Source organism: Platalea leucorodia (assembly GCF_965183815.1).
Source record: "Platalea leucorodia genome assembly, chromosome: 5".
NCBI classification, from domain to species: domain Eukaryota; kingdom Metazoa; phylum Chordata; class Aves; order Pelecaniformes; family Threskiornithidae; genus Platalea; species Platalea leucorodia.
Genome location: NC_138827.1, coordinates 70,188,080 through 70,213,421, shown reverse-complemented (window position 1 = coordinate 70,213,421; position 25,342 = coordinate 70,188,080). Strand labels below are relative to the sequence as shown.

The following is a 25,342-nucleotide window of genomic DNA, read 5'->3' as shown; positions in this document are numbered from 1 at the left end:
AAATGGACTTTTGGCTTGAATAGTTTCCTCATGTCCCTTCATCCCCTTTAAGCAATTGTGCAGCATTTGCAAAAGAAATGTTTTGTGTGGTTGTCATCTCGGTAACTAGCAGGTACATTCATTCACAACACTTGGATGTCGTAAAGCTCATGTGTCGCTGGAGGTGACAGTAATTGTAGGTTATTAAGAGAACAGATTGTCTTGAATGATGTTGCTCTGTAAACTGCTGACAAATGAGTTTGTTTCTATTTCAGTCATGGTAGTTGGTTGTTAAACATCTTAATAATTTCATACCAAAGGTCTTCACTTAGGTGTTATATGGATGAGTATGGTAAAAGAAACAGGTTTGTGGGTAGAAATGGAGAGAAATGCAAGGCTTGCTGATTTCTCTATTCCTATAAGCTAGCAGAGGCAAGCAGTATGTCATTTTACAGCTGTGACTGGTTTGTTTTTGTTTTTCTTCTAGAACCCCACTAATGCTTGCAGTGGCATATGGGCACATCGATGCTGTTTCTTTATTACTTGAAAAAGAAGCATCTGTAGATGCAGCTGATCTCCTGGGATGCACAGCTTTACATCGAGGGGTGACTTAATTTTTATGATTCTTAATTATTTGTTTTACTGTGACTACAACTCACTTACAAATACAGGGGTATCGAATGTAGAGAATACTGTAAATGACTGGAAACCTGACCAAGCACAGTCAATGAGGTAAAAAGCAGGACAGATCTACTCTCAGTAATGCTCTGCTTTTGCCTTTATTTCACATTCACTTTAATTAATTACATAAAATACTGATTAGACCGATTTTTCTTGCATCTAGACACTTTACAATGGCAGCCATTATTCATATAATGGAGCACCTTATGAAAATAATTTCTTTAAAAGAACTGCCCACCAGTTATTTTCATTTTTCTTGGGGAGGATGGTGTAAAAAGTAAGCTTTAAGTTTTGATCTGGAGGCAGTGAAACTCGAGGCAGATCTAATCTTTTTGAGGAGTCTGCTTCTTACCCAATGTGAAGTTGATGCAAGAGATGATATTTATACAGAACTCTATGAGAACTGCAGTGAGCAGTTCAGCTTAGGAGTCCAACACCTGTCCGTAATAAAAGCTATGGCATAAAATTTCTCTTCTGTATTGATAGCAATACATGAACGTGACCAAGATACCAAAGCTAACCTATGTATGATGCAGAGGTCCTTGATAGTAGCTGGACAGCTGTTAAAGCAGCTTTTCCAATTTCTGATGATATTCTTGATCCTTTTTTCCCCTCAGTTCTCTTATTCGTACATGGTTTTGAGAAGCTAGACTCTCGTTTTCTGAACCTCACCCCTTGTTCATCTGTTTCCTTAGTCTTAAACTCCTCCTTGCTTTTGCGCCTCACTTAGTGGAGTCTCTTCCACAGACTAGGAATCAATGCCTGTGAAAGACAGCACCAAATACACTTCAGTGTATCAGTTATCATAGGTACTCATGGGAGCACAGGAGCTTTCACCTCTGCCTTCTGAATCCCATCCAGGCCATTTCATGTCCACAGGCATCAGTCATATTCCGTATTTCCTGGGCAAGAATCTGTATTATGTCAACTTCTTTACTCGTTTCTTTGTTATCAGATTATGACTGGGCACGAAGAGTGTGTTCAGATGCTGTTAGAGAAAGAAGTATCTATTTTATGTAAAGACGCCAGAGGCAGAACACCTCTGCACTTTGCAGCAGCTCGGGGTCATGCCACTTGGCTGAGTGAATTACTGCAGATAGCACTTTCAGAGGAAGACTGCAGTTTGAAAGATAATCAAGGTTATACACCGCTGCACTGGGCTTGTTACAACGGTAAGTTTCTCCCTGCGGACTTTTGCCAAGGCCAAATGTGGCCTCAGTTTTAGGGAAACATGATGACAAAGCAGCCTAACACTTTGAGAAGCTTGAAATGAAGGGGCAAATTATCTCCCCTCTACTTGCTCTCTGTAGTTAGCATTGCTATGTTCACCCTCCAGTTCAGAAGCCAGGGAAATTCCAGCAATACTTCCCAGGCGCTTTGCAGCTCATTTGCTTCCAGTCACAGGAGGCCAGGGTGAAATTCTGGTTTTACTGACGTCAGTGATGACATTCTCATTGATTTCTGTGGGGCCACGAATGCTCCTTTGAGGTGTCACCTTCTTATTTATCAATGCAAGAGACCATGTGAATAGATGGATATTCTGAACTGAACTGATTATTCTAAACTGGATAATCTGAACTTGTTGCTTAATATAAGGATGAAGTTTCCTAATACCATCATTTAAGACCATCTTTGGAGATGTGTAAGGCAACATACATAACATCACACAAAAAAGAATTTTTTCCTTTTCTGTTTTTCACTAAGTGCTAATATTAGCCTGGATCTATCTTCCTGCTGCCATTAAAAAAAAAAAAAAATCTGTTTATAAGCTCTTATGTGGTAAAATTATATACATATTGTGTTCAACTTTGAATTTAGTGTTAAATACTAATCTGTATAAGCCTAATATGAATCAAGTGAATTACTTGCTTTGTGCAACGCTGTGAAATGTCTGATCTCTTACAGGTCATGAAAACTGCATAGAGGTACTATTGGAACAAAAATTTTTCCGCACATTCTATGGTAACAGCTTCTCTCCATTGCACTGTGCCGTGTAAGTAGAAATCTCCAGTAACAAATGCTTTAGGATATGTTTGGAAAAAATAGCAGTGTGAGAAAAAAGCTTTTTGTTGTTGTTGTTTTTAGATTATTTGCATGAGCAAATAATTTTAAAGCTGATAATAAAATTGTACTTCTGCTGAAAAAGTGGTACAATAAAGAGTATTTTTGCATAAATTTCATACATTTAGGCTATTTGATGAAATTCTGACTTGTAATTAAATAGCTGCATTTCTGCTCCCTTTCTACTTTCTTTTCCCTTGCTTACAACTACAGACCTGTGCCTTTTCTTCACACAGGCTGGAACTTCATAGCTCTTCCATTCTTAGGCCATGACCGGGGCTATAGTGCCTTGGTCCCTGTAAATACGAATTTTTGAGGTTCCTTTGAAACTCAATGTCTGAAAGTTAAGAAATTTGTCAGAATCAAGATGATTCTTTTTTAGCAATGGGAACAAAGCATTAATGAAGGAAGGATTTGAAACAACAGTCTATGTCATGCTAGAATGGTGTTCTGTGCAGGCCATATTTTTTCCGAAACATCCTCAGCTGAGTGTTTTCCAGACCGATTTTCTTCATGGTCTTTCTTCCTTCTGAGATAATCTCTGTCTTGAAGGTTTGGTACTTCTTACCCAGGTCCTAGCCAAAGGGATCGATCGGTTATAGAGGCAGACTCTGTATCCAAAGTTCTCATATTAATTATGAACAACGAAAAGGTGGTGGCTATTATGAGGTATTCATCTTCTTCCGTGCATGTATTTTATACACATTCGTTATTCAAATAAAGCAGTATGTTGTCATATGGGAAGAATTCTGACCGACCAAAATCGTAACTTTTCATAACATAATTACAAATTAATTTTTTTTTTTTTAAATGCAAGATTACTTTAGTTTGTAGGACCTAACACATGCTTATTAAAACATGTAAGCCATCAGAAGAGTAAGGAATTAAGCACTGAAAAAACAAATGCAAACCTTCCTAATCTCTGCCAACAACTAGAATGACTGTATTCTATTCTATGTTCTATGGAAGAATGAATGCCTTCCAGAAGTAGTGATAGGAGTTACTATTGTGTAGGCTTCCCTTCTACAGTCCACATCATTGGAAAGCAGAAAAGTAATTTGTCACGTATCAAACTTTGAAATTACAAAAAACCCAATATATTAGAGAAATAAAAGCGTATATGAAGCACTGGTTTTACTCTGCTTAAAATAAAATCATTTGTGGCTGAAAGATAGTATTTGAAATCTGAATTTCTGGTGATGGCTTTGAATTTTTTTTTTTTTCAGTATTTATATTCTTTTAAACTAGTATGTAATTCTCAAACCCATTAAAAATGTGTGCAACTTAAAAATGCATGCAAATTTAAAACTAAACCAGCTGCTAATCCAGCAAGGGTGTGTGTTAGCTGTACCATATGTCCAATACTGTTACTAAACACTATTCATTTTCATAATGAAATGAGACAAATTAACAACCAAAAAGAGTATTAATTGAGTACATCCACCAAGGAAAAGTATTAAATGTGTGAGTTTGAAGAGATGTGGGCTTCAGTACCCAAAACATTAGAATAAAGCTTTGAATATGTAGGTATCTATGACTGAGTGCTTTCCAGATCCAAGTGTGTTTGACATTTAGACTAAAGGATTTTAAGGTATTAAGGTTTTAATCCTAGGTTTGTGCTGCACTTTCAATTACCCTTGTGCATAGTGAATTGCAGGATCAGCTTTGCTTTAGAGACTGAAATTCATAGTAGCAGATGCAGTTTGGTTAAATGGAGAGATGATGAATAATCAGAAATGTGACGGAAAGCATTACGGCAAAGGTATGTTAGGATAACTTATAAATAAGCAATGAGAAATATTAATGGGAAGTGAAGTAAATTAATATTGGAAAGTGGGAAAAGACTTTTTACCTTTTTGAAAATGTCTTTTCTTTGGCAGAATCAATGATCATGAAAACTGTGCATCACTGCTCATCGGAGCCATCGATGCCAGCATTGTCAATTGCAAAGATGACAAAGGAAGGTAATAGATTCTTAAACAAATTGCATTTCATCTTCATGAATCCATCCAGTATTTTTCATAATTCTTTCTGAACCTCTGGAACTAATCCCTATCTGATATGGTTGAGCTAAGACTTGTCATGCCGACTCTCTCAGACAGCAGTTAACACTGCAACAGAGTTAAATGGTGGCTCAGTTGAAGCAAGAATATTACAAAGTATTCAGTTTCATAGTACATATGAAAAGAAATACAAAAGAAATAGTATTTTGTTTGTCTAGAACAGCTATGCCTACAGGCTGTTTCCCTGAACCAGTTTTCTTTGTTAAATACTTAAATACATTTATCTTTGCTAAATGGAGTGCTACTATGTACACATAGAGAAGTATTTCATTAAAAGCTTTAATGTTATGTTAGCATTCTTAGGGCACACAACTCAAAACATCTATGTAGCAAAATAATACTGATACAGCAAGAGATGTGCATTCAGCCAAATCCTTAATTTGTCACGTTGATAATCTCCTCACTATGTGTGTGTGTATATATATATTTTAATCAAAATTGCTGAAATTATAAAAATTGAATATTCATTGTTTCTGTTAATTAAAACAAATTCAAGACCTTCAGTAATGGTGATTACTTACTCCTATAAGGGTAAGACCACCTCACCCTTACTGATAAGCAAAACCTGAAGTAACGCTATGAGCTGGGTTGTGTACCAGCTCTCTTTCATCTCTGTTAGTCACACTTCGGCCCAAAATGCCATAGGGAGACAGCAAACGAATTCTGGTGTCTCAGTCTTGTGGAAACTGATAACCTTCAAAGCGGATAGAATTCCTTCTGCTTTTTATAGTAATACTGTTGTTGTAGCTTGTTGCTGCAGTATTTTTTACTATAACTTAAAATACTTTTGTTTTTTTTAAATAATGGATCTGTTCTTTTCTGATAGTTCTTCCCATCTTAGGCTTCTTAAAAAAATAAAATCAGATGAATAAGACTGAGGGATTGTACTGCTTTTCATATTACGCAGTATGCTCCATTAAAATAAATATGCTGCTAATATGAGATTCTCCACAGTATCATATCTGCACTGTGTCATATCCACCTCATGCTTCCCTTTTTTTTAAAGTTTATATTGCACCAGGACAGAGACTGTAAATATTATTTAACTTATTTCAGATGCTGCTACTATCGTGTTCCCCTGGTGACAACTCAAAGTTTCATAGGAAAAAAAAAATCAAAAATGTCTTGCACTTTCAGGTTGTTGGGAAGGTAAGCGAACAGGAATATTGTCATTCTTTAGCAACAGCTGTGGTCGTGTTCCTTTCCCCACAGAACACCCCTTCACGCAGCAGCCTTCGCGGATCATGTGGAGTGCCTCCAGCTCCTCCTGAGTCACAGCGCACAAGTGAATGCTGCGGATCACGCAGGGAAAACACCTCTCATGATGGCAGCTCAAAATGGTCACGTAGGTGCTGTAGGTAAGTACATCCTTGCTTCTGTTCGTTTTGAAGGGTGAGTGCTACTGCAGTTACTATGCTGAATAGGTAGTCACTTTTTTCCTGTGAAAACTAAGGAAGAAAAACAAATTGTATGGATGTCTGTAAGAAGCTACCTTTACGTCTGTAAAAAAATTCTTTTTCTTCTCAGCAGTCTTGGTGAACATTTACAATAACGAACTTGAGTCTTATTTCCTCCTAAGAGCAAACTGTAAAGAGCATGAGGGGAGTAGTAATTCTATTCTCTGACTTACTTCCTTGATTTTATGGAGCAGTAAAAGTGCACATGTGAAAAAGATTGTGTAACCTTTTTCTCCACTCTACTATAAGAAGTCCCGTTCTTAAAACGGCAGCTATCAGCAGCTGCTTTTCCAGGCTAGACTGTATACTATAGACATACAGATTAAGGGTCATATTGGCTTAACAGAATTCCCTTTCCTCTAGCTTCAACAGTACAGACTGCACCCTAAATTTTTTACATCCACTTAGTCCTCTCAAAGCAGGATGCACAGTTGTTCTCAGGAGAAGGTGATTCAGGCAGAACTTGCTGATCTGCAAATGGGGAAGTTTATAAATAAATTAAGATTAATATATGTTTGACAGTTTGGGGCACAGTGAATGAGCTATTAGCTCTGCCTTGGCTTGCTGATTACCTGCACAAGATTAGTCCGTTCTCATTCATTATTTTCACTTCACGTTCATAAAGCTGGCATCACGTAAAGACTTAATTGATTTGCATGTATGCACAAGTATATTGAAATAGTAATTTTTTTCCTTTGTTTTTACATGTTCGTCTGCCCATTGGGTTTGTTCGTTGATTTCTATTCTATACCTCAGACTTTTTGGTGAACATTGCCAAGGCTGACCTGACATTAAAAGATAAGGAGTTGAATACATCTTTGCACTTGGCTAGCAGTAAAGTAAGTTGAAGACCTCTGTATGCTTCTGTTCTTTTCACTGTCTGTCTGTCTGTCTGTCTGTATGCATGTATGTGCGTGTCTATGCTCCTAAAAATTTTTCTGCAATGGAATGTGGTGGTCAAACTTGTGGTGAGGAAGGCAGCAATTGTTCCAAGCTTTTTCTCAAGTCTGTTTCAAGGTTTAGTAAATTGAGAAATATGGATGCCTCTTATGACAGCTGAAACATAAGGAAGGGAAACTAAGAGAAATAATGGAAAATGCTTTGAGATTTTACTAAATAACCTCACTGTAAAATAGCTTAACATAGGTTCAGTGGCAAAGAAAAAAAAAGTATTTATTCTTTTTTCTTATTCTCCAATTTCTGTGGAAGGAACCCCAAATTTTCCCTTATGCTCTGCAGCAGTAAAACCAGAGGCATTGATTAGATTGGTGGTGGCGTCTTTTCCCACCCTTTCTTCCTCTTAATTCCAATGGCTACTGCTGTTTCTGCAAGAAAAAATGCCCATGGGATTCCCTCTCCTGGGCCTTTTCTTTTGCTCCTATCCACGGATTAGATTCCAGTGTGATAGTATTGCTCCAGTTTCTGCAGACACATGAGCCTCGCTGAATTCTCAAGGTCCTTCAGGCAGCTGTTCACCTGCCAGGGCCGTAGGCTCGGCATCTGCGACGTGCTGTGCAGAAACAGTATCAGAAGTAAGGCCCGGATCTGTATTATTTCCAGAGTTTCATTATTAGAGCTCTCACACTGAAGGGATTTTGTAGTAGCTTATCAATAATACAGAAAGGCATTTAAAGACCCAGAAAGATTAAACCATCTCTTTTGTATGTTATTATGTAGTTCTAATAAATAATCCATTGAATGCTCTCTCACGAGAAACAGCAGTCTTCTCTGAAAGCTGAGGAGGTGAACTCGTATATAATGAATGGAGGGTGAATGACTGAATTTCTAAATGTGCTAAAGCATCCTAGCAGTGGCAGTTTGTAAATGGTATTGTAAGGCTCCTACAGTTCACCTGCTACACATCCTTATAAGCTGAGTAGCATGTTTTGTATTTCAAATTGAGTTATTAAATTTCACTTTTATATGTAACATTTCTTTTGCCTCAGTTTCAAATTCCTCAGCAAATTAACACTATTTGGGTTTTTTCCCCAACTACAGGGTCATGAAAAATGTGCCTTGTTAATACTTGACAAGATACAAGAACAGAGCCTTATTAATGCAAAAAATAATGCATTGCAGACGTAAGTATAGCCTGATCCTCTCAAGTTCAGTTGACTTACCAGAAGATTTCGATTTAGCATTTCAAATTCATGTCTCAGATTTTTTCATAGAACAAAAAAGTTAATTTCTGGTTTTTTTGAGTGCTTGCCCTTGAAAAGACCAAATTTGAATTGCATTTTCACTTTTAATTTTGATTCCTTTGATGCCTATTCTATACGTGGTCTGGTGGAAAAATTATATGAGGTCATGTATTTGAAAACTGTATCAAAATGTCTATTAATCATGTAAATGGGTAAGTATACATCTGGCATTTCCTAGCTTTTTGAGCGTCACCTTAAATCTAAATAATTTATTTAGACTCAAGGTGGTACATTTAATTTTCAGAAGGTTTTTTAGGTGATATTTCATGTGCAACTCCCATCCATACCATATGTTTTCAGCAGAGGTAGAAACCATCGATATTCTTACCCCAGCTGCAACTGTTTGACTGGTATGGGGGAATCCCACAGGAGAAGATTCAGCCACGAGTTCAGGTGGCAGATCATCTAGTGCTTGCAGAAGAATTCATTCCATCTTAGCCCTTTTTTTCCCCCTTCCAATATGAAATTGTTTTTCCTGTCTCACTAGCTGTCCCCAAACGGGAGCATTGGGTGTTGGCTCAGGAAGGGGGCAAACCAGTGGTTATTTTTAATTTCCATCTGCTCTGCAGTAACAGAGATTAGAAATCGAGTATTCAAGGATAAAAAGGCAATACCGTAATTTTGAACAGACTGTAGTAGCCAGAATGAAGGATGGAACAAAGGCATTTCTTCAGTCTTAAATTCATTTTCCTTTTAAATGTCAATTTTGTGCTGCAAACAGTGGAAAAATGAGAGCTTTTTAAAGAAAGCCTCTAGACTGGAAAGTATTAAGCAATCTTTGTGTATGTAAAGGTAATTGTATTTGTCTCGCACGTATGTTTTATAGATGTGAAACATGAGGATTATTTTAAAAGCTTTAATATAAGTTAATGTCTACAATTTAATTGTAATGATCCAAAAAAGGAAAACATTCTCTTTCTGATGCTGGGTATGCTTTAAGCATTACCTAACTTTTTTTGGAAAGTCTGTTTTAAACTGAACTTGAATTTCGTTGTTATGTTTTTGTAGACCTCTCCATATTGCTGCACGAAACGGCTTAAAGATGGTGGTTGAAGAATTGCTAGCCAAAGGGGCATGTGTCCTAGCAGTAGATGAAAATGGTAAGTAAATAATACCCTTTGACAATCTTCAGTAGGACCCAACAGGTAATTTTACAACTGACCGAAGCAATAGACTTAAAAGCTGATGGTAGACATCATTGATGCTTTTATCCTTCCAAGAACAGACAATGAGCTGTGTGAGTACCTATTAAAAAAAAAAAAGATACTATTTATTTTTCTTTAATATAAAAATGTATTCTAAACATCACAGCGGTCCCTTTTACTGTTCATTTTGCATGTACTGTCAACAGCTAGTCTTTTTTAATGCTTGAGTGCAGTGGTAACTTGAATTTCCTAAACATGCAAGTGGCACCGGATAATTCTGACGCCTTGCAGAAGAATTAAGGATTATGCATTCAATCAGCGCATGTTTTAATGGGTAGGAAGAAAACCATCAACATATGTTTGATCGTGTCCTAGTTCATTCTGAGATCAAAGCTTCTGCTTACCAATTGTCTGACCTAATGCAAGATGCAAGTAAATTACTGTTGCGTCATAAAATACATGATTAGTTAATAAATCTGATAATTTTGTTTCAGATCTCAATGAAGTCCTTCCCTAAACATTATAAAGCCCATAGAGGGCTGTGCTTCTGTAATTAATGTTTTCAAAAATGTCTTCCTGAAATAAGCTGGTCTGTCTTACAATACTGACTTCATGGCATTAATGTAACAATTTGGTACCTCCATCTTCCCATATCTGTAAAGTAACAATAATAATACTCACCCATCATTGCAAGACATTTGAGATCTATGGATGAAAAGAACTGAGTGGTGAGTATTTCCTATTAACCAAATGCTACCTAGATATACTTGCATGAATGAGTTCCACTGAAGTCATCTGGCCCTAACCTCATTTTAGAGATAGGGGACAGAAAAATGAACCAGACTAGCTTCTAACCACAGTTTTTATGATTAAAATTGTACATACAGATCCGGCTAATTTGCATGTATGTAACGAGTGAAAATTAAGTTTAAATTTGATACACAGTTAATTTTTCTAGGAACAGCCACATATGCAGTTTAAAAGAGAAATTTAAGTACAATCTTAGTATAAGTACAACTCTAAAGAATATTCATGCTTGGAACTCAGTGGAAGAGGAAATTCCATTTTAGGGTATGGATTCACTGCAGTCAGCGCTTAAATGCGGGTAGTTTGCTACAAAGCCATACTCACGTTTGTCCACCAAACTCATCTACACTGCAGGTGTTCTCAGCTTACTTGAGGCAGTAGGATATCAGTAGTGGTCGTTGCCTCAGATTAGTATTGCTGCAGCGCTTAAGGTTTAGCCATCTTCAAACAAATCTGTTTGCTCTTAGAATAAAGGATTTGTTGGAAAGAGCTGGAGTGCTACGTAGCAGCGTGCAAAACGTATAGATAGCAACTGTAATCAGCATACTGGTTTCTAAGATTTGTACACATGAGGAGCTGCTTTAGGGGCAGTGCTTGGACAGGAGCCATGTCAAACCGCAGTGAAGACAAACTTTTAATAGCTCCCCAGTTCTTCATTTTACTGACATCTGTAGAATATTAACTTTGTATTTAAAGTGTATGCCATGCTTTCTGAATACAGTCATTATTCTTCTAACATAATGTAAATTTGGGCAACTAAACATCCACGTAGTCATACCTGCTATACATGTACCACATGCACTGGTCTAATTCTTCTCTCATAATTTAATTCCTAAATAAGCTGCTTTCTGAGTTGAATAGATACTCAACTGATCAGTCTTTAAAATCATTTGCTTATTACTTCAAAATGTTTTTAAACTAATATCTTTTACGTTCTAATGAAAGTCATTGTTCTCAGAATGAGACTTGTTCATATGCACAGAAACTGAAGCCAGTTTCTGTCCCTGTTGCTGTACTCCCCGTGTTCTGTATTCATCATACTGTCTGTGCTGTAGAACTGTGTTTAGCAAGTGCTTTTATTCATATTGTGAAGTCTGTTTGCTGCCTGATTTAAAAAAAATAGTGCTTGTTGTGGTCACAGTGATTTAAATGCTCCATAAAGTGTGTATTTTCCCAGCATGTCTAATTTAAAATAAGTAACATACCCCTGTTGCCTGGCATGATGGTAACTGAACATACATCTCCTGCTTACGATGTCATCTAGAGATGTATATGAGGAATGCTCAGTGCCATTCTCAGTACCCTTAGTACTAACCATTGCCTTGTCTGCATTTGTGCCCAGGTCATACGCCAGCCCTGGCTTGCGCTCCTAACAAAGACGTGGCTGACTGCCTGGCACTCATTTTGGCTACCATGATGCCTTTTTCTCCTTCCAGTTCAATGACGGCTTTCAACTTCGTTTGTTTTAAAAAAGACAATTTGGGCAGGACACATCTCTGCGATGGCTCCAATATGGGTAGCATTAACTCTTACAATAAGCCCTTGAGTAATAACATAGGAACAGAGGATGGGTACAATGAAAATGATTCGGATTCTGAAACATTTTGACTTTTTGGTACTCAAAAACTTTTTTTTGTTATTATTTCATTTCAGCTTTATTTTTGTCTTTTTAAACAGCTTAAATCCCACGGCTATATTCTTAGCTGTTATTCTTGACAAGCATAGGTATTGAAAGATTTGTAGTGTTCATGAGAATCAAGTCTTTAAATAACAAAGTTAGCGGGATTTACTGGAACGCATTCCCATTAACGTTCTGCAGCTTTTCAGCTTCCTCATGTTTTCTTTAGGCCCTAAGTGCCCCTGTGAAAAGTCTCTACCTCTTATTTTAAGTAGAAAAGGAGAAAACGCCTTTTTTTCTTTTTGACAGCACAAATAAACAGGGAACTGTTTGTAAGAAGTTCTTACATCTGTTAGCTGTTCCTTTAGTACACGAACATATTTCCAGTGTAGCCTTCATAGATTCGAGCATCACCTCTTTCCTCTGTTTGTCCGTTTCCTACTGCCAGGGGCTCTGTAAATTAGATAATTTTTTTTTTTTTTTACACAAACCAAAGGTAAAGTTGTAAATCTTAAAACTGCCTGTATTACTTTTCTACAGGAAATGAAACCTTTTACATTTTGCGTGTATTAAGCACTTAAACCTACAGAAGGCACTTTTTACAGTTCTTAGTTGCAGCACACAATTAGAAAAATATAGTTATAAACTCTTAAGGCCAAATTCTACTTGTCTCACCATATTTTCCCACAGACATTAGTGGAACCACTTACGTAAAATGAAAATTACTTGGCCCTTATTTTTTTTCAATTCAGCACAAACATGTATGGTTTATTTGCACTACAGAATTAGGGTCATTAGACGTTTCTGTCACCTGAGCCATTAACCATGAATCTAGTATCATTAAAAAAAAAAAAAAAAAAAAAAAAAAAGAAAAGAAAAATCAGGTGTAGACAAAGGTGTATGTAAAAGTTTCTAATGACTTGCCAACTTAAATGGATTTTTTTTCCCTTTTCTATGCTGAAATAACTTATTTTTACTGTAAACAGTATTGAATTTTAAAATACTTTTGCCAGTGTTTGGATTAACAGAGCAAAAGTAAGGCAATGAAAGCATAACACCAAAAGTTGAAATACCAAACACCAGAAAACATAGCAGTGTACCGTGCAGGGGATCGGAGATACATGCTAAAAAAGCCTATTGTCACCAGCTTTTAAAGCAATGTCAACTTTGTGAATATGTTTACTCCTTCTGCCAAAGTTTCTAGGTCAAATGGACCACGACCCTCGCCTGCACCAGATGTACAAAAGGAAGAATGAGACTTTGTAAACAAAAACAAAAAACTAAACAAAAAGCTATCATGAACTAACCAGCTGTACCAAGAGGACCAAAATGCTTCAGTAATTAAATGGAAGACTTTGATACTTTTATTTTTTCTTCAAATGTGAGTGACATAATGAAGTAGTTTTTCTAAACCATAAAAATATAAACTTTTGAGGTAATGAGTAGTCTTGAGTGAATTTTACATTTTATGACGCAAGTTTCAAGTTGACATTTGTAACTGATGATGTGTTGACCGCAGGTTTTTTTTTTTCCAGACTAAAGAATATGTTCATATACTTTTAATGTAAATGTGTTTATATTTATTCAAAATGAAACAAATGCCCAGGAAAAATAACTATTGCTTGTTCTCCTAGTTAGTATTTGTGCATACTGTTTGGCGCGATGCGAAATGAAATGTGAATCTAGGCAAGACTGATGGCCTGAGTAGAAAAAGGAAGGGCTGATGCACCTCAGGAGAGCGCCCATTGCTAAAAAGCAGACAGCAAAACACCTTCCACCATTTAAGAGCATAAGAAAGGAATGCGACCCCTTGCTAGGCAAGTGAGAGAACGTTGTACGGCTACAGTAAAGAGGGGAAAAGGTAGTCCAGCGTGGAATCAAGGCGTTACAAGTTCCCGTGATTCACACTCAGGCTGTCTGCAGTAGGCCTATATCTGTGCTGGGAGGATGAGATGAGCTTCCTCAGTGCACGCTTTCGGCAGGGTAAATGAAAAGTAAGGCTTTTTGTTTTAGTTGCAGTTTTTAGCGGTGTTCCACTGAATTGTTAAAAATCTATTGGCAGATTCCAGTTCTTTGATTAAGAAAAATATTTATATATTAAGTTTATTTTGCCTAGCTAAAATTAAATATTTGTTTCCTTGAACATTAACAAATTTCCAAAGTTTACAACAAAAAATCACAAGGATAGTGTCTCTAAAGGTGAACATTTCTTTTCATTCAACTCTATATTTTCTGCAATAGAATGACAGAGCACCCAAACCCCTGGTTTTCTCCTCAGAAATAGCACAGAATAACATCTTTATGATTTATTTTTCTCAACGTTTTTGCTTTTAAGAGTTGCAGAATAGCAATAACCACCTTACTTTAAGCACTGAAAATAAGAGGAGAGATCAGTTGTTAAAGTTTTCAGTGGTGTCTGTTCAGAAATTAATAGAAATCCCAAATTTTGCTTTTTTTTATGTGGAATGATGGCATTGAAAACAAATAAACCAATGGGAAATGGCTGCCACCTGTCTAACAGCAGGATCAGCCTTTTAATCTTAGTTTAACCAGAGACGTAGGTAGGCTTCTCGGCAGGAGTGGTTGTAAGTCTCACCCTGAAATACAGAGAGTTACGCAATCCGACATGAAGTTGCTTCATTAGGAGAAACCCAGTCCTCTTTACAAAGAGGATGTTGTATTATTTTAAGCAGCCATTTAAAAAAAAACAGTATTTTTACTTGCTACTACCATACAGAGTTACTGAAAATATTTGTGTATATTTGCAATACCTCGTAACTCTGGTAATTGTGTAGTGCAACAACTGCTGCCTCTTAATGATGTGTACAACATTCTAGAAGCATAGGTGATTACTGAATTACTTTGATCCTTCTAGGAACCAAATCTAAACTTTACCGATTAAAGTTTTCTGTAAACTAACAATGATGTAAGTATGCAATATTCCAAAAATCATAGAAACATATGATTTGTTAGCATCTTAAGGGCATTGGGAAAGTCATGTTTTGAGTATGGTGTATTTAGGAGGAAAATTGTCATGAGCAAGACACTTGGAAGTACTCAGTATTGGCCTGTCCCACATCTCACGTGAGTTACCAGAATCCCTTTTTTGTATGCTAGTACATTAATCTGTAATATAATTTATCACATGTAGAAATAAATCTGTAATTTAGGGCAGATATTTAAGCATGAGAATAATTTTACTCTTGTAAATAATCACTTTGCCTTTCTGTGGACTTTTTACAAGAGTAGAGTTAATCATACGTAATTGTTGCACTTAACCCTGGATCCTGCAATTTACAGTACGTGGACGACTTCTGTGTCTGCACCAAGGAAAGGGTATTTGGGGAGGGGCAGCCGTCTGCCCAAGTGTATTAGCAGGATCGTTTCATCCTGTATTTTAACCACAGCTGCAGGTGGAATCCATAGCAGGATGGGGTCCCAAGTCTCTCTCATAGATACTGAGTTACAACCTCCGGACTGCCTGAAATTGCTGTGAAATAGCTCAGGGGATTTCTGTTCATCGCTACTAAAAGGGCACCATAATGTGTTTGGTACTTTTATGCAGTAAACAACTGCCAGATTATTGAACTAGAACAAACACATGAAATGAATTGTTTATCCATTGTACTGTTGAGAAACTTGGTTATGTATCTTGAGGATGATTTTAAAAAAATTTGTGATTTTTATTCTTAGTCATGTAAGAAATATTAGAGTGCCTTTTTATATTTGTGTATTATGGAAATGTTTTGTGAAACTTGTCTTTTTTTTTTTTTTCATTTGAGTGTTATGAAAGCAATATATTACCAGTAAATTTTCATTTCAGACCTTCTTTGAATGTATAAAGTGTTTCTTCTTTTCATATGTTCTACCTGCATTGAAATGAAAATTAATATGCTAAATTTCTATAGGAATAATGTATAATTTTTGCAGTGCTGAAAATGCTTTCTTATTACACAAAAAGTAAACCTTAGGTCAGTGTTATAGGAAAGGGCGTTTTAAACTAGTGACAATCTGAGTGTGTGTATAAAATGTAATTTTATGCGTTTCTTATGCAGTGATCTACATATTAAAGCCAATATCTTATGTTTTGTAGGTTTTGTCTTATATTTTATGCTTTAGCATGTGCAATATATCTTTACAAACCATGGTGATACGAATCTGGTGCCAGTGTTATATTTTGCATAACATTTGTAATAAACAATATAAAATATTGTTTGATGGCTTCAGTGGGGTTTTGTCGGTATTGTTTGCTTTTGTAAATTGAAGTTTAAGGACTTGGGTAAATGTCAGATATGAAATGAGGAAAAAGACTTAACTCAGTGAATGACTTGGAATTCAACCTGAATCTTCTCAAGCACAGTTTAGTAACTTTTTCAACTACTGAATGCTGTATTAATGTAATGAAGAACCCTAACTGTAAACTACTATTGCAATGCATTCAGATGGTTATTTTTACAAATAAAAATGGTACAAATACTGTTGGAAAACTGAGTAAATTTTGTTTCTTTTAAAGGAGGGGGAAAGGCTGAAGTGTTTAGCAGTGAAGAAGATGAAAATGGTACTGTATGTATTTCTGCTTTGTACTTCCTCATATGTAACTACCCCTTGTCTTAGTTGATGTTAGTATTGCTTCCTCTGTAGTTTGGAAAAAAAACCCCAAACGAACCCAGTTTATTTTGTCAGATATTAGATATTTTACTGTTAGTTTTCACGGATGAGCAACACCAGCAGTCGTGGGTGTGTCATGCATCAGGGTGGTGTGGCTGTCTACAGAGACTAAAATCCAGTGAAAAAGAGTGCCTAAAGATAGTAAAAGATAGTAAGTTGTTAGAAGTGCTTAATTAAAGCAGACAAACAAAACCCACAAAAAACCCCTACTCTGCCCTCCCCGCCAAAAAACCCAAACACCACCAACCACCATTAACAACGTCTTCTACGCGTTGAGCGCTGGAAGCTTTATGGATGTTGTGACTAAACTGCTACCAGGCCAGGAACCGTAAAAGCAGCCGCACAGGGGGGTTGCGGGTGTGTTGCACGGTGAGCCGCAGCGGGGCCCGCCCTCGGGTGCGGGGAGCGGCGAGCGGCTCTGGCCCGCCGCCGTCGGCACCCCCGGCCCTTGCCCTGCGGCCCCCGACACTCAGGGGCCATTTGGGCGTCCGCAGACGCCGACGAGCCGCCGGCACCGCCTGAGGCCCGGCTGCCTGCTGAGGGGAGCCGAGAGGACGGTGTCTCCTCAGGGGCCTCAGCGCGGGGCGGCCTCCCTTCAGCAGCGGCAGCCGTGAGGGTCGGACGCGGCTAAGCAGGCGCACGGCAGCGGCGGTGCGATGACTTGACCTCCCTATCATGGCGGACACGCCTTCCCCCCGCAAGCCGCCGGCTGGGGGAAGCGCGTAGGTAGGTTCCCGACCTCCCCGTAATGGCTCCCGCGCCGGCGACATGGCGGATAGACCCTCCCCAGCCTGGCGGAGCGGCGGCCAGCCAAGCTCCTGACCTTCCCAACATGGCGGCGGGCAGGTTGTGGCGCCAGCCCGCCCGCCCCGCCTCCCGGGCGGTGGCGCTCCCCGCTCCGCCCCGCCGTGCCTGTGTGCGCGGAGAGCCCGCGGCGGGAGGAGGGCTCCGCTCCGCACCTCGGCGCGGCGGGGCGCGATGGGGCGGGCGGGCTGCCGGCTGCCCGCGTTGGCGGCGCTCTTCTACGGGGCGCTGGCGGCGCTGGTGCTGCTAGGGGTGCGGGACGTGCTGTTCCTCTACGAGGAGAACCGGTGCAGCATGACCTACATGTACGAGTACCCCGAGTACCTGGTGAGTGCGGCGGCGGCGGGAGGCGCTGAGGGAGCGGGCGGGCGCGTAACAGGTGGGAGCCCGCCGGTGCCGGGGCGCCGCCGCTGGGCGGGGTGGGGCGGCCCCGCGCCGCCTTCGCGCCGCCCGGCGGCCGTTGGGGCGTCGCCGCCCGCATCGCCGCGGCCGGGAGCCGCTCGTCTGAGGCGCAGCCCGCCCGCGGCTCCCCGCCGCTTCCCTGCTGCGGGGAAAGGAGAACGGCCCGCAGGGCGCCCAGCCGCGGGAGAACCGCCGCACAGGCGGCTCCCGGCGGCTCCCGTAACTTTTGGGTTCGCCCACTTGCCGCTTCCTGAGGCGGCCTCTGCGGAGTGGCGAGCTGTAAACGGGGCAAAAACAGCTTTGGCTTTTTTGAGAGGTCGGTGTGTTTGGGAAAACCCCCTGCTTTGGCTGCATCGCATAATGGTGCACCTCGGATAGCTGCAGAAGGGAAAAGCTGTCTCTCTGTAAAGTAACGAGGTGTTTCCTACTGCCACCTGTACAAAAGAAAATGAATAGAAAAGCTTCCAATTTTATAACCTGTGAACGCTTCTAGTTACCTGTAGTCCTGGTAAAACTGGTCCAAAGCTCACCCAAGCTCTTACAAAGGAAGAGGCTGGGCCAAGCCTTCTGACAGCACTCACAGCGCTATTCGTGCCCGGGAGGTTGTCTTGTACTTCTTGGCCTTTTTTTGTGACTTTACAGAGTGTGAAGCAACTAATGTGTCAAAAAAGTGAAAACCCGAGATTCAAATGTGAGTGTGTTTCTCAAGCTAGGGAACTGTAGTGCAAAGTCTTCTCGGTGAGCACTTGGTAAGTGGCACGGTCCCACAAGGTGCGGGAGAACTTGTAAACCCACCTGAAGTCCCTCTCGCTTTGCTAATGAAGCCTTTTAGAAACCTCTTTGAAAACAGGACTGCTGATGGAACTGGTGTTTTCCAGACATGGTATTATGGCTTAATAGTGGGAGGATGTAAATATGTGAGTATGTGTAGGTTCACTGTTAATACTGCATGCAGTTGTTAGAAAACAATTTCTCTTTTTAATAGTAGTTCTTACTACAGGATTTTCTGTCCTGTTAAAAGCATCCCAAAGCATAATCTGTTGGCTCCTAAATGTTCATTTAGCATTATCTAGGATATAATCTATGTTGAAAAAAATATGAAGTATTCTAAATAATATTCAGTTCTGAAGTAGGTTGCAAGCTTGCTTGTACAGTAAAGAAGATCCTAAAACAAAACCTTATTACCTAAATTGGTAACGAAGCAGCAAGTTAATTTTTGGATCTATTAACTTTCATTTGCTAACCTTGACATAGTTGTGTTAGCCTACAAAAGAGAAACCTTGATATAGCTACAAGGGTTGTTTTGTCAGTGCGGTAGGACAAAATTGTTTAAGCAGCTATAAATATTTAAATACTACATGGTAAGTTTTCAGATTTCCTGGCAGCCAAAACCTACTTTAGCTTCGATCTGAAACCAATCAATGGAAAATTACTAGCAAAATTTGTGTGATGTTAGTGGCAGTTGCCTGAAATTCTCATCTGCCACCACACGTCTTTTGTATTTACTCATTACATCAGGGCTTAAATTCTAAGCATCTTTAGGCAAGTGTTGTGCTGGTAAGAGATTCAAGGCTTAAGGGTAAGCAGTAGTTCCATGCGGGAGGTGCAAGTCGCAGCTGGCTGTATTGCCTCTCAGAATTTCTGTTCCCTGAATAATCACTTTTACTGTGTGGAAAACAGTACTGGGGGAGGGGGGAAGAAATATTAATTGCCTGGCTTTACTAAGGCATTATACTTTCCAAGTGCCTCTTTATTGTTGGAGGGGTTGTTTGCTTGATTTTGAATGTCTTTGTAATGCTGGCATTGGCAGGAAACCACAAGGAAGGAATTTCAGGTGAAAGGTACCCATCCTCCCTTCCTGATTGGGTATCCCATTACAAAACGAATAACTATTTGAGCAATTAAACATAAGTTTCATTTCATTTGTGTCTAACAGTGTGGGTTTGCTCACAGTCAAGGTAATACTAAGTAATGGAATCAGTCTGGATTTTTTTTCTTTTTTGTACTTAACCATCTTTTTTTGCATGAGTTGTAGAATTGCAGTATTTTAATTTAACCTACCCTTGTCCTGTTCAGCTAATCTTGGTAAGAGATTCGGAAGTTAGTAATGAGGACTTTTTCACATAAGCCCAATTTCTTTGGGAACCAGGGTGAAAAATGAAGCCTACATTGACATTGTAAAAAGTTACTGTAGCTCATTACAACCAATTATATAACCAATGTCTTCAGAATTTAAAACCGCTGTCATGGAACATGAATGTCTGTTTTCCTTTGGAGTTACACGTTGCCATTTTGTTATAATATTTGAGCACTGTGATTTACTGAAAAAAACCCCAGTATTTTGGTAGTACTGTTCTCATGGATTGTGTAGGTTTTAGCTTTTGACATTGACCCAAAGAAGGGCAGCTTGTTAATTTTGTGTTCTGTAAAAGTTTTTGAAAAGACAATGAACCAGGAAGATATTGTGGAAGAACAGTTGATTTGATCTATCAGGAAGTCCCATAAACATATCTTGATGGCACTCTTAGTTTAGTGATGGAAACTGATTAATTTAAGTTTTTTTCACAGAATTTTGAAAGCCTTTGAAAAAGGAGCGGTAGAATGGAATGAGAAAGGGACAGTGAGGTCAGTGAAGCTGGAAAAGTGAGATGATGGAGAAAAGGGAAAGAACATTGAAAGGATGATCTGAAGACATAAACCCTGAAAGAAGCTTAACCTTTTCTGTTCACAGTGAAGGAATAAAACACTCTCACTCTCTCTGATGTGTGGATTTTGTTACATTGTAGAATATTATAAAAATATAATATATATTATAGAACATACTTTTAAAATATGTATATATATCAAACATCACAAGAAGAGGTTGCAAATAACCAATATGGCAAACAATTTGAAGGCTAAGAGAGAAAGGAAATAGTCTTTAGCTGAGGAGAGACAGAGAAGAACAGGGGAAGGGAAAGAGTGTATGTGGGCAGGGAATTAAAGCTAAATCGCCTTCACTGTAGACGCAGTTGAGAGAAACAACTGAAATATCGGAAATAGAGATGCTTCTATTTCGATAAAGCAATGAAGAGAGACTTTAGAGAAGATTTCTGATGCAAAACTGAGCTTAGTTTTGACCTTATTCTGTAAAAGTGTTTCCTTAAAATATAAATTACACCTTAATAAGTTTATTTTTTAATTATCTTGTTTGTCTCTGAATTGTGATAACATAAGTAATCAAATGCTAGAACAAGTGTATTCACATTCATAGAAATTTTAAAAGTCTATAGCTTAGAAACTCAAAATTATAAACCAACCAACCTCCATACAGGAGTTAGTTAAATGTTTTCTTGCTTACTACTTACTTGGTTTAAAGCAGTGTCATATGGCTCTAGGAGTCATAACTTACTGGTCTAAGACTTAATCATCACCTAGCCCTCAGGTTCAAAGCTATTTTGTTCTTTTCTCTTTGGGAATTCGTAAGCCTGTGAATAAGTTATGTGATAGGTTAGGGGGATAGTTGTTTGCTTCTCTGTTTTAATACAAGAAATATGGCCTTTTTTAAGATGACCATTTACTGTGTAAATTGGATCCCGAGTTGTTACAAAATCAGGTTGTTTGACACTAGGCCACATAACTGACACTGAAAACAACAAAAAAATAGCCCCCAAAGTATCATGGGTTTATTTTTTCTGACAAGCCGTATTAAGGTGGTTAGTGCTACTGGTTAAATTCCCATTGCAGGTTACATCTCTGTAAAAATCACCTAAGAGAATTCACACTGCATCTGTAATTTACCCTGACACAACAGTTGTCATCTGACAGTCACCTACAGAACCCTGTTCTTGAGATTTAGCGTTGGTATCAGGTGCAGTAGCACATCCTTGTCCTGAGTTATGTGGTATTGGAAAGAATTCTAGAACTCTTCAGGTGCAGTAGGAATAATTAGGATCACTCGTGCGCCCCAGTTTCTGCTCTCGAATTCTCATGTCCTGGGAGAAGTGGTTGGGTTTTGACATGCCTTTCCCCAGCCCCTTTTCCCCTCTATAGTATAAGGCTAGGTTTACTTTACGAATGTGCAACTTTAAAAGATACATAATTGCATTCATTTGGAGCTTGTTTCCAAGCCAGTTAAAGTTAATAGCTGTTTCAAGTAAGTAAGTGCAGCCACTTATTATGCACAGTAATACCTACTTAAACAAAATGCTTGATACTTTGTTTTTAATTATTTTTTTGAAGCAAACCCCAGTTTTTCATTCTGTATTCTTTAGACTGTAATTTAAAACAATACATAATACATAACCAGTTCATTTAAATTACTAGATAGCCACTATATTTTCTTGTTTGCAACAATATTGACAAGGTTTCTTTTTAACTTTTGCAATAGAAAATAAAATTACCCAAGAAAACAGCCAGACGATACCCAGCATATGAGCTCTATCTCTACGGGGAAGGGAACTATGCCAAAGAAAATAAAAATCTCCTATTGACAGGAATTCCCGTTCTCTTTCTTCCTGGGAATGCTGGCAGTTACAAACAAGGTAAGCATTTAGCAAAGTTATAGGTATGTTACAAAGAGCTTTCATATTTATGCATTGCTTAAGGGCAAGAAGTTTTCTGTTTGAAATAATATCAACAAAAGTCATAATGGATGATCATATTATAGTGTAGATATCCTTGTTAGTCCACGGTTAATTTCAAGCAGTCAAAAGACTTCATTTTTGTTTGAAATCAGTTGAACAGTTGAGCTATAATATTTTTCTGGAGTAAGACTTTAACTTTTGAAAGCCAGAAACAGTACAGTTTATGCTGTACTATGGCAGCGCTGCACCCTTGCTGTGTTTTTCATCGCAAACATCTATTTGGTTTTGATTTAAACAACGTTTAGTGCAGTTATGCCAAATACAAGACCTGAATTTGCTTAGAAGAAACTGAACAAGCTACCATCTGTGATGTGAAGTAGTTGCGTGCTATAGAAATAAGCATCATCTTGTGGCTTGCCCTGTAGCTTCATTATTTCCTACCTGGCGTTTTTTCTTTGGCATCATCTTCCCACTTTACACATAGCCTGCTTTTGTTTTCCCGGTTATTCCCTCTTATGCTTCTAGGCTCCAAATGAAAAGAAGTAATAGTTTTAAAGCATTTTTATTTTTCATTATAAATACTGAAGTTAGTAGTTTGATGAACAAGAAGTATTGTGTTTAAGTGTTTATTCAAGTATCCAGTATTCCTTCCAGGCTGGGTTTGTCAGACCGTTATTTTTGTTCTCTGAAATGTGCTCTGAAACAGTTAATAACACTCTTACCATGTTAGCAAAATTGATGTATATGTTTGGGGAAACCCACCACAGTCTAAACCCTGATGTCTTACTGTGATAATTTTTCCTTATGTTTGCACTGAACTTGATTAAATTGTCTGATTTCAGAGAACAAAGTTATTTTCTTTGAGAACATACCTGCTTAGCGTATAACAAAGTAAAATATTTTACCAACTCATACTTTTAGAAAACCCATATAGACTTTCAGGCACAATAGTATCCAAAGATGATGATGAACATAATGATTATGAGGGATACCATATGGCCTTTTGTAATTGTGTATAAAATATTGCAAATCTGCAAATTAATGCTGTCTTGCAGTACATCACTATGCAGGAAATAAAATGGTACTTTCAGGGTATGCTAGGAATCAAAAGGAAGTATATGAAGAAAAACTTAAACTAGGTGAGTAGAAGTACTACATGCTGTGGATATAATGTGCTACTTCAGATCAGTAAATATTTAAATATTTATTCTTTGTTTTGCAAAATTGATTTAGGGAGACTGGCAGTAAGTCGTATGTGCATTTTTCAAAATCTTTGTTAAAATAAATTGTTCTGCCTTAATCAGTGGCTCAGAATAGTTTTTGTTTTATTATGGAATTTATGAGAATTCATATTTTGTTCAGAATTTATTGTGGGATAACACACTTTAATTCTGATACCTAGATGAGCAGAGAATGTGTTGCTATTGTTATTTTTCATACTTGTTTAAAATACATTCATATTTGCTGAGCAATGAAGACAGAAGTGCTGCTGCCTTTTCTGGGCTTGTTATTTTGATGTGTTACAGGCACTTTTGAAACATCTTAATTCATCATCTTTCATAGGCGCTAAAATGAACCTTTAAAATGTACAAAATTGAGACTTTGAGTAAAAGGTGGTGGCGTGGTTTAATTGTTGGGAATGAACCTGAGATTGGGAGAACTGAGACCGTGAATTCTATTTAGGCATCTGTCACACGCTTGCCTTGTGATCTTTGGCAATATGCTTGTTCATTTTACCAGGACCTCCAAGTTGTGATAAGACACTTGATCTTTTCAATACTTTTAAAGTATTTTCAAACCATTTTGAAGATGTTCTTATTGTTTATTAGCTTTAGATAGAATTGGTGAAATGACTGACTACAAATTAGGTTTATAATTTTCATCATGCTGATAATATCTGCTTGGGTGTTTGAACATGTGAAGTATTTCATAAATATTATTTCTTCATTTCATGAGCTTTGCTGAAATTTGTTTGATATGTTAATTTCTATAGCGAACTTTTCCAAGAAGGTCTCCAAAACTGTTGCACTCTAGAAGAATCTTGGTTCTGTGTGCTGGATTTTGACAAACCTTTCTGGCCATCATTAGTTATTTTATACATTTGCTTTTGGGACTTTCTCTTTATTTTCTTCTTTCCCTACCATGCTTTTTTATTTGCAGCCGTTACTGTTCCCATCCTGCCATGTCTCCATGGAAACTCAGGGACAATTCTGCACTCAAGAAGGCTGCATTAAATCGCAGCTGGGGTTAGATGGAGAAGACAGGTCAGAAGCAAGACCTTGTAAACAGAACATTGTCTCCCTCAAGAGTTTAGGTGGAAAAGTGTCCTTTAGGGTTTGGTTTTCCAGTCCCCCATACATATCTTGGTGGTATTTGGGAATGTTGTCCTAGGGCTGATGGTCTTCAGAGGAATTTCAGGAAAGCCTAGCAGTAGCAATGCCTCTAGAATTGAAGCCAAGAATGCTTGTTTTGCCTTCTTGTCCTCATGGCGGTAAGAAGGTGCAAATGAGATGGGAAAAGCAGCCCTCAGGTGGAGGAACATAATCCCTGATCTTGTATAAATTTTTTTTGACGCAAAATATCTCTGTAGTCAGCGGTAAGCTAAGTCACATAGTTAACTGCCATAAGCATAGTATGCAGCTCTTGGTAACTCATTCCAAACTTTCTTATCGTCTAAGCAGGTTTGTTCTTTTCCACATTGTTCTGTAAGCTCTTGTGATATGTTTACTTTTTTTTTTTTTTTTTTTTTTTTTTAAATCAGAGGGATTCTTATAAAAGTAGGAAATAATTAGTTCTTTTCTCGTTTTACAATTTGGTTCTGACAGTGACTGGCTGATACTTTTGCTCTGAATATATCTTCAAATCTGTTTTTGTAAAACAAGTGTGATTGC

At 38.3% G+C, this 25,342-nt stretch overlaps 2 protein-coding genes across 6 annotated transcripts in view; both read left to right on the top strand.

Annotated features, from left to right (window-relative positions):
* The window catches only part of ANKRD44 (ankyrin repeat domain 44), a 146,354-nt gene extending 130,024 nt beyond the window's left edge, over positions 1 to 16,330 (top strand). For 2 of the 4 annotated variants that reach the window (XM_082314589.1, XM_082314588.1), the window contains exons 20-28: positions 467 to 584; positions 1,616 to 1,832; positions 2,566 to 2,653; positions 4,602 to 4,685; positions 5,997 to 6,142; positions 6,998 to 7,080; positions 8,240 to 8,322; positions 9,451 to 9,542; positions 13,210 to 16,330. In XM_082314589.1, coding sequence (XP_082170715.1) covers positions 467 to 584; positions 1,616 to 1,832; positions 2,566 to 2,653; positions 4,602 to 4,685; positions 5,997 to 6,142; positions 6,998 to 7,080; positions 8,240 to 8,322; positions 9,451 to 9,542; positions 13,210 to 13,268 — 970 coding nt within the window. In that variant the 3' untranslated portion in view covers positions 13,269 to 16,330. Of the gene's footprint in view, positions 1 to 466; positions 585 to 1,615; positions 1,833 to 2,565; positions 2,654 to 4,601; positions 4,686 to 5,996; positions 6,143 to 6,997; positions 7,081 to 8,239; positions 8,323 to 9,450; positions 9,543 to 11,736 lie in introns of all 4 variants that reach the window. The other 2 variants (XM_082314587.1, XM_082314586.1) reach the window with 1 other exon arrangement.
* A 1,298-nt stretch (positions 16,331 to 17,628) lies between these two features.
* Positions 17,629 to 25,342, top strand: part of PGAP1 (post-GPI attachment to proteins inositol deacylase 1) — a 42,624-nt gene continuing 34,910 nt past the window's right edge. The window contains exons 1-2 of one of the 2 annotated variants that reach the window (XM_082312031.1): positions 17,629 to 17,811; positions 22,256 to 22,409. In XM_082312031.1, coding sequence (XP_082168157.1) covers positions 17,659 to 17,811; positions 22,256 to 22,409 — 307 coding nt within the window. In that variant the 5' untranslated portion in view covers positions 17,629 to 17,658. The remainder of the gene's footprint in view (positions 17,812 to 22,255; positions 22,410 to 25,342) is intronic. The other variant, XM_082312030.1, reaches the window with a different exon arrangement.